We start from the raw sequence: 15,173 nt of genomic DNA, 5'->3' as shown, positions 1-15,173 counted from the left end.
ACAATGGATATAAAAAAGAAAAATATTTGTTGCCACTTGCAATAAAAAAGAGGCAATAACTAACAGATCGTATGGGTTCAGTATCTAACAACAGATTAACAAGTTCGATTAAAGTATGACGAATGAGGGCGTACTTTATTTTATGGAAAGTCATTTTTATTTGGACATTTCTAAACACATATCTGTATATATATTAGTTTAAATTTGGGTTTCATTTTATATTATGTATTTCATTATATATTTTACTGCAATCTAAACTTAAATTATGCTATAAACAGTTAATTACCATAAGTTTTATAGCTTTTTAATATATTTGTTTACGGGCGCTAACGGCGTATCGTAATTTCGGTCACGCTTCTTCTTCGCATTCGCGGTAAAAAAATTACGACATGAGGTGGATAACAATTGCGTACCGATGTTTCTCGTTAAATCCCAGACGCAACATCAAGAAATGATCTTTCCTATATTCTTAACATACTGCGTGAATTTATATGATTAGGGAAAGAGCTTTGACTGGACTAAATACAATGAATACAAATATTAATTATTTCATAAAAATAACCAATGAAAATAGTATGTTCGTTTACATTATTATAGAGAAATGATGAGATAGAATCTTAAGAAACATTGAACGACAATACGTGTGAGACACCAAAATATAAAGCATTGATGTATTTAAACTGCAATGGGAAGTGTTTCTGGTTTTAGTGTTTATAGGATTAGCCACGTCAGGATGCCTACGTGAGCTAGCTATAGATACCTTCTTCAATCATCTCTTTCATTCAAATGAATATGTTATTTCTTATTCCTAGCCATCTTTTGTTTCAGTTTATTATAATAATATCGAATTTAAATCTTACCTTTTTCCTATTATTTACATGCTGATTTTAATTCATTTTCAAAAGATATCAACATACTGGCAGTTTAGGACACCCTGTTGAACCGTGAAATGTGAGAACAACCACATTTGTGCAAACGGGACATCTTCAAATGTGCAAATCCGTAAAAAATCATCACTAATGTGCCGTTAAATGTAAATGTCTTTGGTGACCGATTAGAGGCACCATAAAGATTGAAACCATGCCTTCATTTAATTCAATTCAATTCAAATATTTTTAATCATCCCAAACGGGGCAATTCAAATAAAAAGGTCTGGATTAAAATTATCTTACACAATATACAATATATCATAATACACAAAACAGTACAATATAACAAAAGTCAAAGTTCAAGAATTTAAAAGTCGGATGGCCACTGGCAAGAACGAATTCCTTTTCCGGTTTGTTCTACATGCCGGGCAGTGCATCGAAAGCGACGCCCATGAGGCATGAGCTCAAAATCACTGAACAAGGCATGGTTAATATTTTTTAGAATAGCTCTACTTTTTTCTAGAGTTTTCATAGAATAAGATTTAATTATATTTTGTCAAATTCGTATAAGGATGCTGATAATGTACTTTAAGGTTTTTATGAGAGAGTTAGAGAGGCCTAATGTTTTTTTATTTTTCATAGAATTAATAGGGCTAGCTATTTATCTACATTATTTTATTTACATATAACATACATGTTTTGCTTCCCGGGCTAATTTTCAATATTATTTTTCTTTTTCGTCAGAGCGGAGTAATAATAAAGATTGTTAACCTTTGGCCTGCAAAATTGTCAAACACAAGTTAGTATAATGTAATTAAATCCTTTATTCTGTGTATAAGGTTACAAAGTAAAATTAAAATAGCATTATTCAATCAAGTCAGTGATTTGTCATTGGAAACATGTGTCTATTACATACTTTTATTTCACATTATTTTATCCATTAAAATGTGCCTTTCTGCGTAATATTTAAAATAATGACAACATTTAAAAAAAAGATAATCTAAGTATTAACTTTAAAGACATTTTGATTCAGTTCTAAAATATATTCTAAATTCTATAATAAATTATTTATTCTGTGTAATATATTTTTATAATAGTGTGGAAAGCTCAGTTTACAGAGAAGAACACTACACGTTTATAAAACACCAATCAATGCTATTCTTTCAGGGGCATAGAGATTACAAGCAAACTTATTATAAACGTAAACTATGTAATAATCTGGGTATTAGCTTTGGCCATCGTGAAGGGATGAGTAATATACAAAGTGAGAGTTGTACAGCATGACATTAGGCCTACAACAACATCAGCGTAATTTTGTTGAGTTTCCGGGTTCAATGCATGGGTTATGTGTTCTAGTAATATTGGCTGCTCTTTTAATACAAATACCATTAGTACGCAGCCAAAAGACATTAAGGAAACGTCAACACAAAGTGCGTAACCTTGTGATTGTTTTGTGTTGTTATCTTAACGTTTAACGACCCTAACCATTGGCTGTGCCATGGTATAATACAATGTAGGACTTGATTGTAGAAAATTAAATGCATTCAAACAAATAAAAAGAAAGTAAAACAAAATTATTGGTTGGTTACAATTGGATTTATTACATAAGGAAACATACACAACAAAAGCGAGTGCATGTAGTTCCGTGATTTGGTTGTTTAGCAGAGATGTTTACAGTTTAAAGGAATGAATTCTGAAATCTGATGACGATCTTTTTAAGTCTAAAATAAACAATTAAAAAGCATATATAACTTATTTTAAAAACATGCTAAGCATGTTTCACAGCTGTATATTATTTAAAGTAGTATTGTAACAAACTACCAATAACACACACCATCTAAAGAGCCCAGGCAGCGATAAATGAATTAATATAACGTTAATATATTAGCCGACTCATTTATCAACATTTCATGAACATTTGAAACAAAGCATCATTGCTTTTTTATGCACCGTTCGCCTGTTAATAAGTTGAAACAACTGTTTCACAGACGATACGCTCGTTCATGAGTTCAAACAATAATTATTTCAACCATCCAGTAAAATATAAAGCAATGGGAAGTGTTTCTGGTTTTAGTGTTTATATAGGATTAGCAACGTCAGGATACGTGGTCCTCCGTGAGCAAGCTATAAGATGTTCTTTGTGCTCACGGAAAACATTCATCAACTGGTTACACGCCCAACTGCATGCGTTAGTTTATCTCTATTTGGTATAAATCAAATTAATTCCACATTTATTTCGACCAAAATCAGTAAGCATCAACATTGTATTATGTACATTTACCAAAAAAAAAAAAAAATATCATTTGGCCGAAGGACGATATAGAGTTTATAGTTGCCCCTGCTCACAGGCATATGCAAAAATTGCATAAGTATATACACCCATAAAAACAATTTAACAATTAATCACATAAAAACAAGAACAAAAATAAATACAAAGTATTCTCGTTAATAAATAATATGTTTTATTTTGCAAATGAACTATTAAACGTTGCTTTAGAAAGGGATACTCATATGATCTACCCAGCTGAGGTTTTGATTAATGTATGTATTATTATCTTCATAATGAAGTGAAAAGGACCTTGGGGTAAGAAAAGAGGTAATTACCCTCTCCAAATTTGAAATGAACTATTAAACGTTGCTTTAGAAAGGGATACAATTTTCATATGATCTACCCAGCTGAGGTTTTAAATAATGTATGCATTATTATCATCATAATGAAGTGAAAAGGACCTTGTGGTAAGAAAAGAGGTAATTTCCCTCTCCAAATTTGAAATGAACTATTAAACGTTGCTTTAGAAAGGGATACATTTTTCATATGATCTACCCGGCTGAGGTTTTGAATAATATATGCATTATTATCATCATAATGAAGTGAAAAGGACCTTGGGGTAAGAAAAGAGGTAATTTCCCTCTCCAAATTTGAAAAGAACTATTAAACGTTGCTTTAGAAAGGGATACATTTTTAATATGATCTACCCAGCTGAGGTTTTGAATAATGTATGCATTATTATCATCATAATGAAGTGAAAAGGACCTTGTGGTAAGAAAAGAGGTAATTTCCCTCTCGAAATTTGAAATGAACTTTTAAACAATTTAAGAACAGAAAATTTCAGAAGCAGGGAAGAAAATTACATTTGCTATCATTTAAATGTAATTGTACCATAACATGTTTTTCAGACAATCTGCAAACTCACTTTCGCCAATATTGTAGTTTATACAGACAAGCTTATGTGACACTGAGTTTATCTGTAGATGCAATGTCCAACACTACAGTAACATGTCGTATACTGTGAAATGGTATGCGGAAGGAAATAATAGACACAGCTTTGCATTTCCAGCGGTTCATGTTAATTCGGTAACATTGGGCACACAACAGCTGAAAAGCGTATTTGGTTCTGGCAGTACAATGGTAAGGAGCAACAAACTTATTAAAAACAACCACAACACCAACATAACATTTTTTTTTATCAAAACGATGTTAAATTTATAGACATAATTGAGATAATAATCAATCATACATATAACTTAAATACATACAAAATGAATATTTAGATTAATATTAACAATTATTATATTCAAATTAAATTTAAAACAGAGATCTGCTCGATGTTTCTTTAGTTTCTTCAACCCAAATCCGAGCACTACGAGACTTTATTTAGTCTATTACTAGTAAAACGTCCCCTTACCCTATTAGTGCAACTTTCTTATCAGAACAACCTTTCCATCAGGAACAACTTCCTTCCTAAGGACAACTACCCCAACAACTTCCAATAATAAAACTAGGATTCGTTTAGAGGTTCTTTTATTTTTTTGTTTCAGATAACATGTACTTTAGCAGCCGAGTACATCAACACGGATGGCACTGCAATGAGTGAACCGTCTGTAGTGAGTAAAAGTAACGCCGTCGCAATGAATGTTCCTAGTAATGATAGTAAGAAGTATTAATCAAGACGTTCCAATAGAGTTTGTTTTGAATTGTCGTGTTTAAAAAACGACATTTTCATGCTTACCTTATTAGTGGAAATAAGAAACTTTTCTTGGCTATCCTTGTGATCAAGATATGTTCCTTTGCGCAAATGTTTTCTATTTAAGTGTTATTTTGATATGTATGTACAGTATTTAAATTGACCTTGATTGCTTAAAGATGTATTGTCATCTGAAAAAAAAAAATGTTAAATTGCTTTTGTTGAATATGCCATTTTAATGTCACATGATAATTATCCACTTTGAACAAAAATGTAATCGAAAAAATGTATTACCTAAAAAAACTGTAATTTAAATTTTTTTAATGGTCAAATTGGCTGGCAGTCAACTGAGCCAATGGTTTTTTTACGGAAGAGATTAACCTTATTAAAACAACAAATAACATATTCAAAGTCTGATTTAATTAATCTTCATTTTTCTTGTTTTAGAGGACAATTTACCTTTGACCTTAAGCCTTTTTACACCTAGCAGTGCATAGGCCATCAACTACACGTCTCCATCTCACACGGTTCTGGGCAATTCCTTCCACCTCTGTCTAGTTATAGCCAACTTCCTTCACCTCCTTATCCAGTTCCCTCCTCCATGTGTTCCTTGGGCGTCCTCTTTTTCGTTTTCCCTGGGGATTCCATGTTAGGGCATGCCTAGTTTTGTTGTGTTTTGGTTTCCTTAGTGTGTGACCAATTCATTTATATTTCCTTCTGTCAATTTCAATTTCCACTGGCTCTTTTCCAGTCCTAACCCAGAGATCCTCATTTCTTATTTTTTCTGGCCACCATATTCTGAGAATCCTTCTCAGACATTAGAGGACAATACATCTTTAATAAAGAAACTGAAAATACGCATGCTCATCCCTTCACGATGGCCAAAGCTAATACCCAGATTATTACATAGTTTACGTTTATAAGTTTGCTTGTGATATCTATGCCCCTGGCAGAATAGCATTGATCTATTGGTATTTTATATTTATTTCTTCTTTGTAAACTGAGCTTTCCACAATATTATAAAAATGTATTACACAGAATGAAGATTTCAATCTGAAGCAAAATGTCTTTAAAGTTAATACCTTAAGCTTTTCATTGAACAGACTATCTTTTATTTAAAATGTTGTCATGATTTTGAATATTACGCAGACAGGCACCTTTTTAAAATTAATTCCGTACACAATTTAATTGATAAAACAATGTGAAATAAAAGTATGTAATAGACAATGATTTCAATGAAAAAAATCCCTGACTTGATTGAATAATGCTAGTTTATTAGTGTTTTAGCCTTATACACAGAATAAAAGATTTAATTGCATTATACTAAATTGTTTGTTTGTTTTGAAATATATCTTTTAATTACACTTAAACTGATCTCATTTTGACATGACAACATTGCAGGCCAAAGGTTTACAATGTTTATTACTCCGCTCTGACGAAAAAGAAACATATTGAAAATCAGCCCAGGGAGCAAAACAACGTTTTATGTAAACAAAAGAACATAATGTAGATAAGTACCTATTCTATGAAAAAAAATACATTTCTTTAGATTCCACCTGATCACTTCTCTTTAATATTGTAACAAACATGCTACTTTCATTGGTTATTTTTATGAATTGATTAATATTTGTATTCATTGTATTTAGTCCAGTAAAAAATCACACCCTATCGTGGCATAAGCTCTTACCATAATGGAATTCACGCAGTATGTTTAGAATAGAAAATATAATAATAATGAAATACATAACATAAAAAGAAATCCAAATTTAAACTAAAATATATACAGATATGTGTTTAAAAATGTTCAAATAAAAATGGCTTTCCATAAAATAAAGTACGCCCTCATTGTTCATACTTTAATCGAACTTGTGAATGTTTTGTTAATTAAGATACGGAACCCATGCTCTTTTTTATCGCAAAAAATATTTTTCTAATTTGTATCCATTGTTTTAATCATGGACACTAATGTTTTATATCCTCGAACACATTGCAACAATTCTAGTATACCATCATGATGGATTTTAGTGACATGAAATCACGAAGAAACGAACGGTGTGTAAAACAGGCCAATAAAAAGTAGGTTATTAATATGGAACCACTTTAACTCATATCAGAAACAGACTTTAGGTACGAACAAGGCCATATAGATGGCTGCAGTCGCGTGCTCATTAGTGTTTACCGACCGACCGAAATTACTGAACATGTTTAAAATGTTGAAATGTTTAAAAACATTTATATTTGTTTAATTTCCACGTGCGTAGCCTGTCACTTTTGACGTGCTCGTATAACGTAATTTCGAGTTGAAAAGTAAGTCAAGAAAACAGAAATCGGGCAAAAAGAGTGCGCAATAACGTTTAACGCGCAGTGCGCGCGCAAAAATCTGCGCACTCATGGCAATTTTGTAAACGCTTAAAATTGCCTGAAACGTACTCTTATTTCATCGAAAATACATTTTGAAAATTTTAAGCGCGCGTACGCATGCGTTACATGCGCTACGCACATAATTGTATTGCCATATGATGATTTATGCCCTGAAATTTATGAGTACCAAATTGTATTTAATTGTGATTCATGGTTGTGAAGATATGATTACAAACGTGATTTCGTTACATCGTGCGTACACCGCGTATTTTTTTATTGCGCACCGTGAAAACATAACCACATCGATTCCTGGCGATAAGGAATATACTGTGAAAAATTGACTTAGCTAGATTAAACTGATATCAAGATAAGGTCAGAAAGCGATAAAACGCATAGTGATACCGGACCGACAGACAGACCGACAGACAGACCGACAGACAGACCGACAGACAGACCGACAGACCGACCGACATAGTGAACTATAGAGTCGCGTCCACGCGACTAAAAACTGCTGTTTGGAAAGTGAATTATTGAAATATTATATGCATAAAACAAGTCAATGATGCTTAGTTTCAAATGTTCATGAACTACATTAAATGTTGATAAATGAGTCGGCTAATATATTAACGTTGGATTAATTCATTTATCGCTTGCTGGGCTCACTATTCTTTAGTTGTTTTGTGTTATGGGTAGTTACAATACTACTTTCAACAATATATTTAGGTAAAGCTGTGAAACATTTTTAGCATGTTTTTAAAATAAGTTATGTATTCTTTTTAATTGTTTATTTTAGACAGCACTGACTTAAAAAGATCATCATCAGAATTCTGAATTCATTCCTTTAAAATGTAAACATCTCTGCTAACAATCATATCACGGAAATACACGCACTCGCTTTTGATGTTTATGTTTCCTTATTTAATCAATCCATGAATTTGTTTGAACTAGAAAGTGTAGACGATGGTTCTCGGAATGATAATGACTCGGGTAAAAAGGTTTTAGAAAGATATTCTGGCCTGGACGTTTTCGGTCGGTAACCATTATTGAAATGCTTGATATTCGTAAAACTAAACCTACTCACTAACCTGTTTCACAGTGTCTATGATAGTTATTAGCGTTTTAGGTATAGTGTTTATTGTTTGATAGGGCCCTTTTAGTGTGGATGTCGGGAGGCGGAGTTAATTTGAGGAAGGTGCTTATTCGAGGGATACATTTTTTTAGTTTTAATAATATGGTACATTTACAAATAAAATCCTCTAGTAGATATGAAAAGTGGTTAAAAAAGAATAACAAATGCTTAGTATAAATTATAGATAACAGTCCGATGAAATCTACTAAATATAGTATAATTGTGTTATGAAAACAATACAATATTGTGTGTATAAATGTGGATGGGCGTTTATTTGATGGTAGTTGGCGGGAGGGGGTGGGGGGAGGGGTAGGGGTGGTCGGCGATAATTATTTTAATTGATGTTTTATTGAGCAGGTGTTCTGGGTTTTTATTCAAATAAATACCATCCTAATTGGTATAATTAATACATTATTCCGCGACACAGTGAGCCGTTTTGGCCTATAAGGAAGTCGTTTTAGACGGGTTGCAACATGGGCAGAAGTATCCCAGGGTCTTAACGGGACACAGATAGCGCACAGTATACATAAAGTCCTGGCAGCTTATTCAACAACTCGGCTATCAGGGTTTTATTCGATTTCAAACAAAATGGCTATCGCACCAACGGCCAACTTAGTTGAAACCAACCATGCAGGGAAGTTGCAAGGTGATTGACACACTTTACCGTGAACCCGGAAATTACTTCTACCGCGCGTAGAGTTAAAAATCTACCAATGAAATCAGAAATTTTGCTATAAAACCCTTTATAATATCTTCATAAGATAGAAATATGGAACAATATCATAATAATCTACGTTTCGCGGTACATCTAAGATAGATAAGGTAGGAATCCAAGGCGGAGATTTGTCCCGAAGTTTTTCTATTGTGCTCGCCTATGTCAGAATTATCCATAATTTATATATAGATGCATTTACTTTTCTACAATCAAGTCCTACATTGTATTTTACCATGGGACAGTCAATGGTTAGGATCGTTAAACGTTAAGATAACAATAGACTGAACTAATCACGAGGTTACGCACTTTGTGTTGACGTTTCCTTAATGTCTGTTGGCTGCGTACTAATGGTATTTGTATTAAAAGAGCAGCCCATATTACTAGAACACATGACCCATGCATTGAACTCGGAAATATGTTTGTATTGTGACACTGAATAGTTTCAAAACATACTTTTCTATAAAGAAACACAAATAAAACCTTAAATAGTTGGATTTTATAGGTTCATATAATAAAGCATTGTCCTTTAGTAAAGTTTTTAACAATCTATAACTGTCGTAGACGCAGTCTACATTTGCATTTACCTGCAAAAATGTTGAAGATGATGTCTCATAATTTATTGATTTTGTTCTCGTTTTGTTTGTTGGTGGATTCTTCTAAATGTGTTGAGGTTGCATGTAGTAATGATACTAATGTGAATGCAGTTTGTGAATGTACAGAAAGAACACGAACAGTGAATTGTACAAACCGTGGACTCAATGAATGGCCGGTTGGAATTCCTGTAAATACACTGGTGCTGTAAGTTTAGATTTTTAAATTAGTATTGAATTTTATAAATCTCGTAAAACAAAAGTAAGTAAATAAAACTTAATTCCATGCAATCCAGCTTATTCACCAATAACAAATTTCAAAGGTAGTAAAAATATAAACTTTGTAATATATTAAATATGTAATTTTGTAATAAAGTTTTCCCTGGCCTAACTATGTACGGTACGTGTTATGTGATATGCAATATTGTAGTTAGGGTAGGTTGTAATTCAGGTGGTAATTTCCCGGATACGGTAGTCCCAATTTCATCTACAATATAGCGCATGCGCATACTTCCGTCAAGAACTTAACCTTGTAGAACACAATTTTATTTATTGTTTTTTTTATTATAAGCCAACATTGAAAACGTATTGAGAGAATCGCATATAAATATTTAGCTAACCAAAAACTCATTATTAGAAAATATTTGAAAAAAAGAGGGTACGTACATCGATGGTAAAACATTCGACAACATGTATTTCTCTAATGTTTGGTGCTTTTACATTAGTTTATAGTTGATTATTGGTAATAATAACGGATTTTAAATAAACTAGTAGTTTTAACATAAAATAACATAATGACGTGTTTATAGTTACTTTAGTGATAACAACCTGAAGAAAATCGACACCAATGCTTTGTTAGAGCTACAGGAACTTATTTCAATGTAAGGTTTCAAAATTAACTGTTATTGTTTTGAGTTATTTTATCTAGTTTTGCTCCTTTTAAATACGTCTAATTTATCAATGATACATATTTTATTAATGTTATCTGTGTCCATAACTCAGGATATAATTTACAGAAAGAAAGAACATAATTATTGTTAACAATGCTAAAAACGACACTCTCACAAACTGGATTGAAGAGTGAAATTCTCTGATTGACACCGTGTTTTTGTTGGTCATCTTTACTCATTCATCATCCATGGGAAAAGAATATGTCATCGCATACAATGGTACCTTGTCTGATTTTACGTTCGGACTTTAGAGATGGTTAGCAACATTTTTCACATAATTATAATGACGCTGTATAGTCATTATGTTGAAATACTTCCCATTAAAATAGACTATTGCACACATTACACAAACACGTATGCGCTTATTTCAAAGAAAATAAAATAAGTTACCAATTAATTTACTTAATGTTTACAGAAACCTTGCTAATAATTCACTTACAAGCCTACCAAAGTTTCCAATGACAATCACTTCACTGTAAGTACTATAGCATACCATCCAACTACTAACTGTACATTTATTAAAATCATGATCTTTTTTTAAAATTATTTTGATCACTAGTCAGAGTAGTAAAGGTTTATTTTATTCCTTACTTAAACCAAAAATTAGTATTGCAAAAAAATCTTCAAATTTGAGACAAAAAGTATATTTTTCATTGAAAGCACCGATAAAAAAGCGACCGATTTATGAAAAAAGTTGTTTAAAAAGCACACATCACTTGAGTAACATAAAATAAATATTTTGCTCTTGATTTTAGCTCATCATGCCTTACGTGATAAATTGTATCCATGAATTATGAATATGTAAAATACAGATAAGTCAACCTTTGAAAATACATGCGAGTAATAATATGTGGAATTGTGAATTTTAAATAACCGATTATCGGTACTATATCTAAGTCCAATATTGTAATGAAGACACGTTTCACACATTTTGAACATTTTCAACATCTTTATTTCACTATAAATGATCAGAATGTTCGCAATCTGTAAACAATAATAGTATAAACAAATGTATAAATCTATAGTCTAAAACTATGCAATTATAGAGTTCTGCGGTTTGACGTCACAGCGATAGATGGCGCTGCATAAAATTACCAAAAAAAGCGTTCAACGCTACTATGTTGATAAACTGTATAGAATAAACTGTATAGATCTGTATTTTTATCAAATTAAATTATGATTGATTTTTTTTACTTAAACTGTAGTTGAACAATAAAAAGATTATTAAAAACAAATATTTAGTGATCTTTTGAAATTTTAGTTTGTTTTTATTACGTTTTAAAATTGATTTTTTAAAACTTAAACTGTAGTTGAACAATAAAAAGATTATTAAAAACAAATATTTAGTGATCTTTTGAAATGTTAGTTTGTTTTTATTAAGTTACTTCAATCAGCCTATTTCAACAATTGGTGACCTTGGAGTCATTCAGGCAGGTTGAACGCCTTTTTTGGTTGGCAACCGTCGTGTCGTCAGCACCGCAGAACTCTATATAAAGGCTTCCTAAAGTAAACTAAGCGACTTGCGGTTTAGGAGGAGATAGAGGAACACATTTTGGATTAGTGCTATTACAATATAGATTGTGATTGATGCTAGGTTAATTAGTAGGCTAGCCGCCGATTCAAATTAAACTAGAGGTTTGTTTTTAACATAATTTTGTTTACAGCAATATAGGCTATAACAACCTGAAGGAAATCGACGACGATGCTTTGTTAGATTTACATAAACTTACATCCATGTAAGGTTTAAACTTATATTATTTCAGATATGACTAATAAAGTAGCAGTAATGATAACTAAAATATTTTAATATAAATAACCCTTTATTTAAGATTCGACAAAAAGTAAGGTAATATTATTGCCAACAATGCTAATAACAACTCACAGCCTATATTTTCTATCTGGTGTTCCGTCAAGGAAGTGTGAGAATAAAACTCTAACTATTAATTTCCTGGTAACGTGTACATCCGAAACTTACCAAAGTGAAATGCAATGTGAACACACCTAAGTGTAAGTTAACCCATAACGAAATTATTAGGGTGAATCATTACACCAACATTTATACGCTAGTTTGTGTTTGTTTTTAATTATGTTTTTGTTTTTGATAGAAACCTTAATAATAATTTACTTACTAGTTTACCAAGATTTCCAAAGACAATCTTTTCAGTGTAAGTACTATTTCTAAAATCTCTCCTTGTCGTATCGTATTCGGTATTAGGGCTTTCGTCATGAAAATATTGTTTTCGCTTGTTTATTATTGGAAATAACACTACTTTTTATTTGACATAATCGGACATACATTTTGTTGGATTTTTTTTTTATTTCCTAGATATGCAATGAATAACATGTTGACAGAAGTATCAACATGTTTTAATGACCTTCCACTTCTCCGTACTGTGTAAGTTTATCATCCATTTAAGAATCGATTTCTCAATTGTTTCTAAAATATATATTTTTAAATGCCTGGATTAAAAAAAGATGTGTTGGTATTGTGCCAAAATATATATCGTTGTACATTGATTATTAACTTAATAATAAAGGTGTAATTACTATTTATAAACCAACGGAACTAGATAAATAAAAAGTAGAATTATACAATCATGTGGTAAAACAGTACACTATGACTGAATTTGGCAAATTGCTATGTACATACATGTTGTAGACGAAGCTGATGTGTATTTAGACGTACACGTGTCTTTCCATGTCGTCTAACGTAACAGAACGCATGTTCAGAGCTGTTTAATCTCTAAAAAACCCTATTGGAAAAATATGAATATCAAAAGGTTTTGGGTGACTAGCCAATGTGGCTATTCAACCAGATCGTATGCACCATCATAGTGTCAAGTGTACGCGCATCATGTAGGCTTCTTCATAGACTGTAAATTTAGCTCAAGTTTTATTATATGTATGAAACGCCAAAATTTACTTTAGTTTTCGGGTTGCCATGCTTCTGCCCCATATGCGGCGTGCCCCAAAATGTGCAAAAAATAAATAATAAATACCGAAACACAGTATAGAACCTATACTTGATAGTGGGTTTCAAGGTTGTGAAGATGGGAATTTGCCTGTTAATAATGTTTCCTGTAAACAAACTACTGTGATGGATATTATTAGGAATGAGAGACAGGAATGTTGGTAATAATGTCAGACAATGCTGGCTCTCATGTTTGTGTTTTTTAGAAAATATATTAGGTGTTGAGAATAGTTCTCACTCGATAGTTATTGCAGTTGGCCCATTCGTTCTCGAAACTAAATGAGAATGTTTTAGTTGTTAACAAAAAAGTATTTGGAAAAAAGGAAATCGACACAACTTTTCAATGGGAATTTGCCGTTGCTGCAATACCGAATATAACAATGCTGTTTGAACGATTTTTATTATTTATAATATTTCATTTTGTGTTGCTTTTGGAATAGAAATATAAGTCACAACAGTATATCTATACTAAAAAGTACTACATTTAAAGGCTCCAATTTGGTAGATCATTTGTAAGTGAATACATTTTGTTTAAATGCATATTAACAATAACGAAACCCTGCAACTACTACTACTATAGCTAATACTGCTACTGCTAATGCTGCCGCCACCACCACCGCCAACACCACAAACTCCAGAGCCACTACCGAAACTACTACTACTGCTTCTACTACTACTACTACTACTACTACTACTACTACTACTACTACTACTACTACTACTAGTACTACTACTACTACTACTACTACTACTACTACTGCTTCTACTACTACAACTACTTCTACTGCTACTACTACCACTACTACTACTACTAATACTACTACTACTACAACTGCTTCTACTACTACAACTACTACAGCTGCTGCTACTACTACTACTACTACTTCTACTTCTACTTCTACTACTACTACTACTTCTACTACTACTACTACTACTACTACTACTACTACTACTACTACTACTACTACTGCTGCTGCTGCTGCTTCTACTACTACTACTACTTCTACTACTTCTACTACTATTACTACTACTACTGCTTCTACTACTACTACTACTACTACTACTACTACTACTACTACTACTACTACTACTATCATTATCACTACTACCACTAATAGCACTGCCACAACTACCAACACCACTACTGATAATAATGTTATAACTGGTTTTTTTTTCAGACATATATCGTCAAACCCTATACATGGCATTGAACCTTTCACTTTTGTAAATGTGCAGTTAAATTCATTGTAAGTTTGTTGAAATAGGAAATGTGTTTCATTGTAATTGAAAGAAAAACAAAAGAGAAAAAAAACATCATATAATTAATGCCTGTATAATTCCTAAAAAAAGGAATTTACCTATTTTTTTAGTTTTTGTCATTGGATACATGGTTTATTAGTACTAACGATAATAATTATTATTCTTGTAAACAAGTATAATTGAAAATATTTCACAAAATGTATTGAAGTTACTTTTTACTGATCCCAAATGGCCATGATATATATAATATATATATAAATTTGAAACGATAAAGATGAGGAAATCTGTGTGGGGCGACTTTTTCTCATTCTCGCAGATTTCCTTATCTTTATCGTTCCAAATTAATTAATTAAATTTCAGTAT

The 15,173-nt window shown here is 31.9% G+C and overlaps 1 protein-coding gene and 1 long non-coding RNA gene across 4 annotated transcripts in view; both read left to right on the top strand.

The window, feature by feature from the left end:
• Nucleotides 1-4,099: 4,099 nt before the first annotated feature.
• Nucleotides 4,100-5,099, top strand: LOC144841504 (uncharacterized). Its single transcript, XR_013612033.1, has 2 exons — nucleotides 4,100-4,278; nucleotides 4,689-5,099. It is a non-coding gene; the product is annotated as an uncharacterized LOC144841504 (long non-coding RNA).
• Nucleotides 5,100-9,597: 4,498 nt separating this feature from the next.
• LOC144839816 (uncharacterized) overlaps nucleotides 9,598-15,173 on the top strand; it is a 46,030-nt gene continuing 40,454 nt past the window's right edge. Inside the window, exons 1-8 of one of the 3 annotated variants that reach the window (XM_078695327.1) lie at nucleotides 9,598-9,837; nucleotides 10,439-10,510; nucleotides 10,995-11,054; nucleotides 12,244-12,315; nucleotides 12,685-12,744; nucleotides 12,906-12,974; nucleotides 13,991-14,062; nucleotides 14,729-14,797. In XM_078695327.1, coding sequence (XP_078551453.1) covers nucleotides 9,632-9,837; nucleotides 10,439-10,510; nucleotides 10,995-11,054; nucleotides 12,244-12,315; nucleotides 12,685-12,744; nucleotides 12,906-12,974; nucleotides 13,991-14,062; nucleotides 14,729-14,797 — 680 coding nt within the window. In that variant the 5' untranslated portion in view covers nucleotides 9,598-9,631. The remainder of the gene's footprint in view (nucleotides 9,838-10,438; nucleotides 10,511-10,994; nucleotides 11,055-12,243; nucleotides 12,316-12,684; nucleotides 12,745-12,905; nucleotides 12,975-13,990; nucleotides 14,063-14,728; nucleotides 14,798-15,173) is intronic. The other 2 variants (XM_078695329.1, XM_078695328.1) reach the window with 2 other exon arrangements.

This window comes from Antedon bifida, chromosome 4 (assembly GCF_963402885.1).
Source record: "Antedon bifida chromosome 4, ecAntBifi1.1, whole genome shotgun sequence".
Classification (NCBI taxonomy): Eukaryota; Metazoa; Echinodermata; class Crinoidea; order Comatulida; family Antedonidae; genus Antedon; species Antedon bifida.
This window is presented reverse-complemented; position numbering and strand designations above follow the sequence as displayed.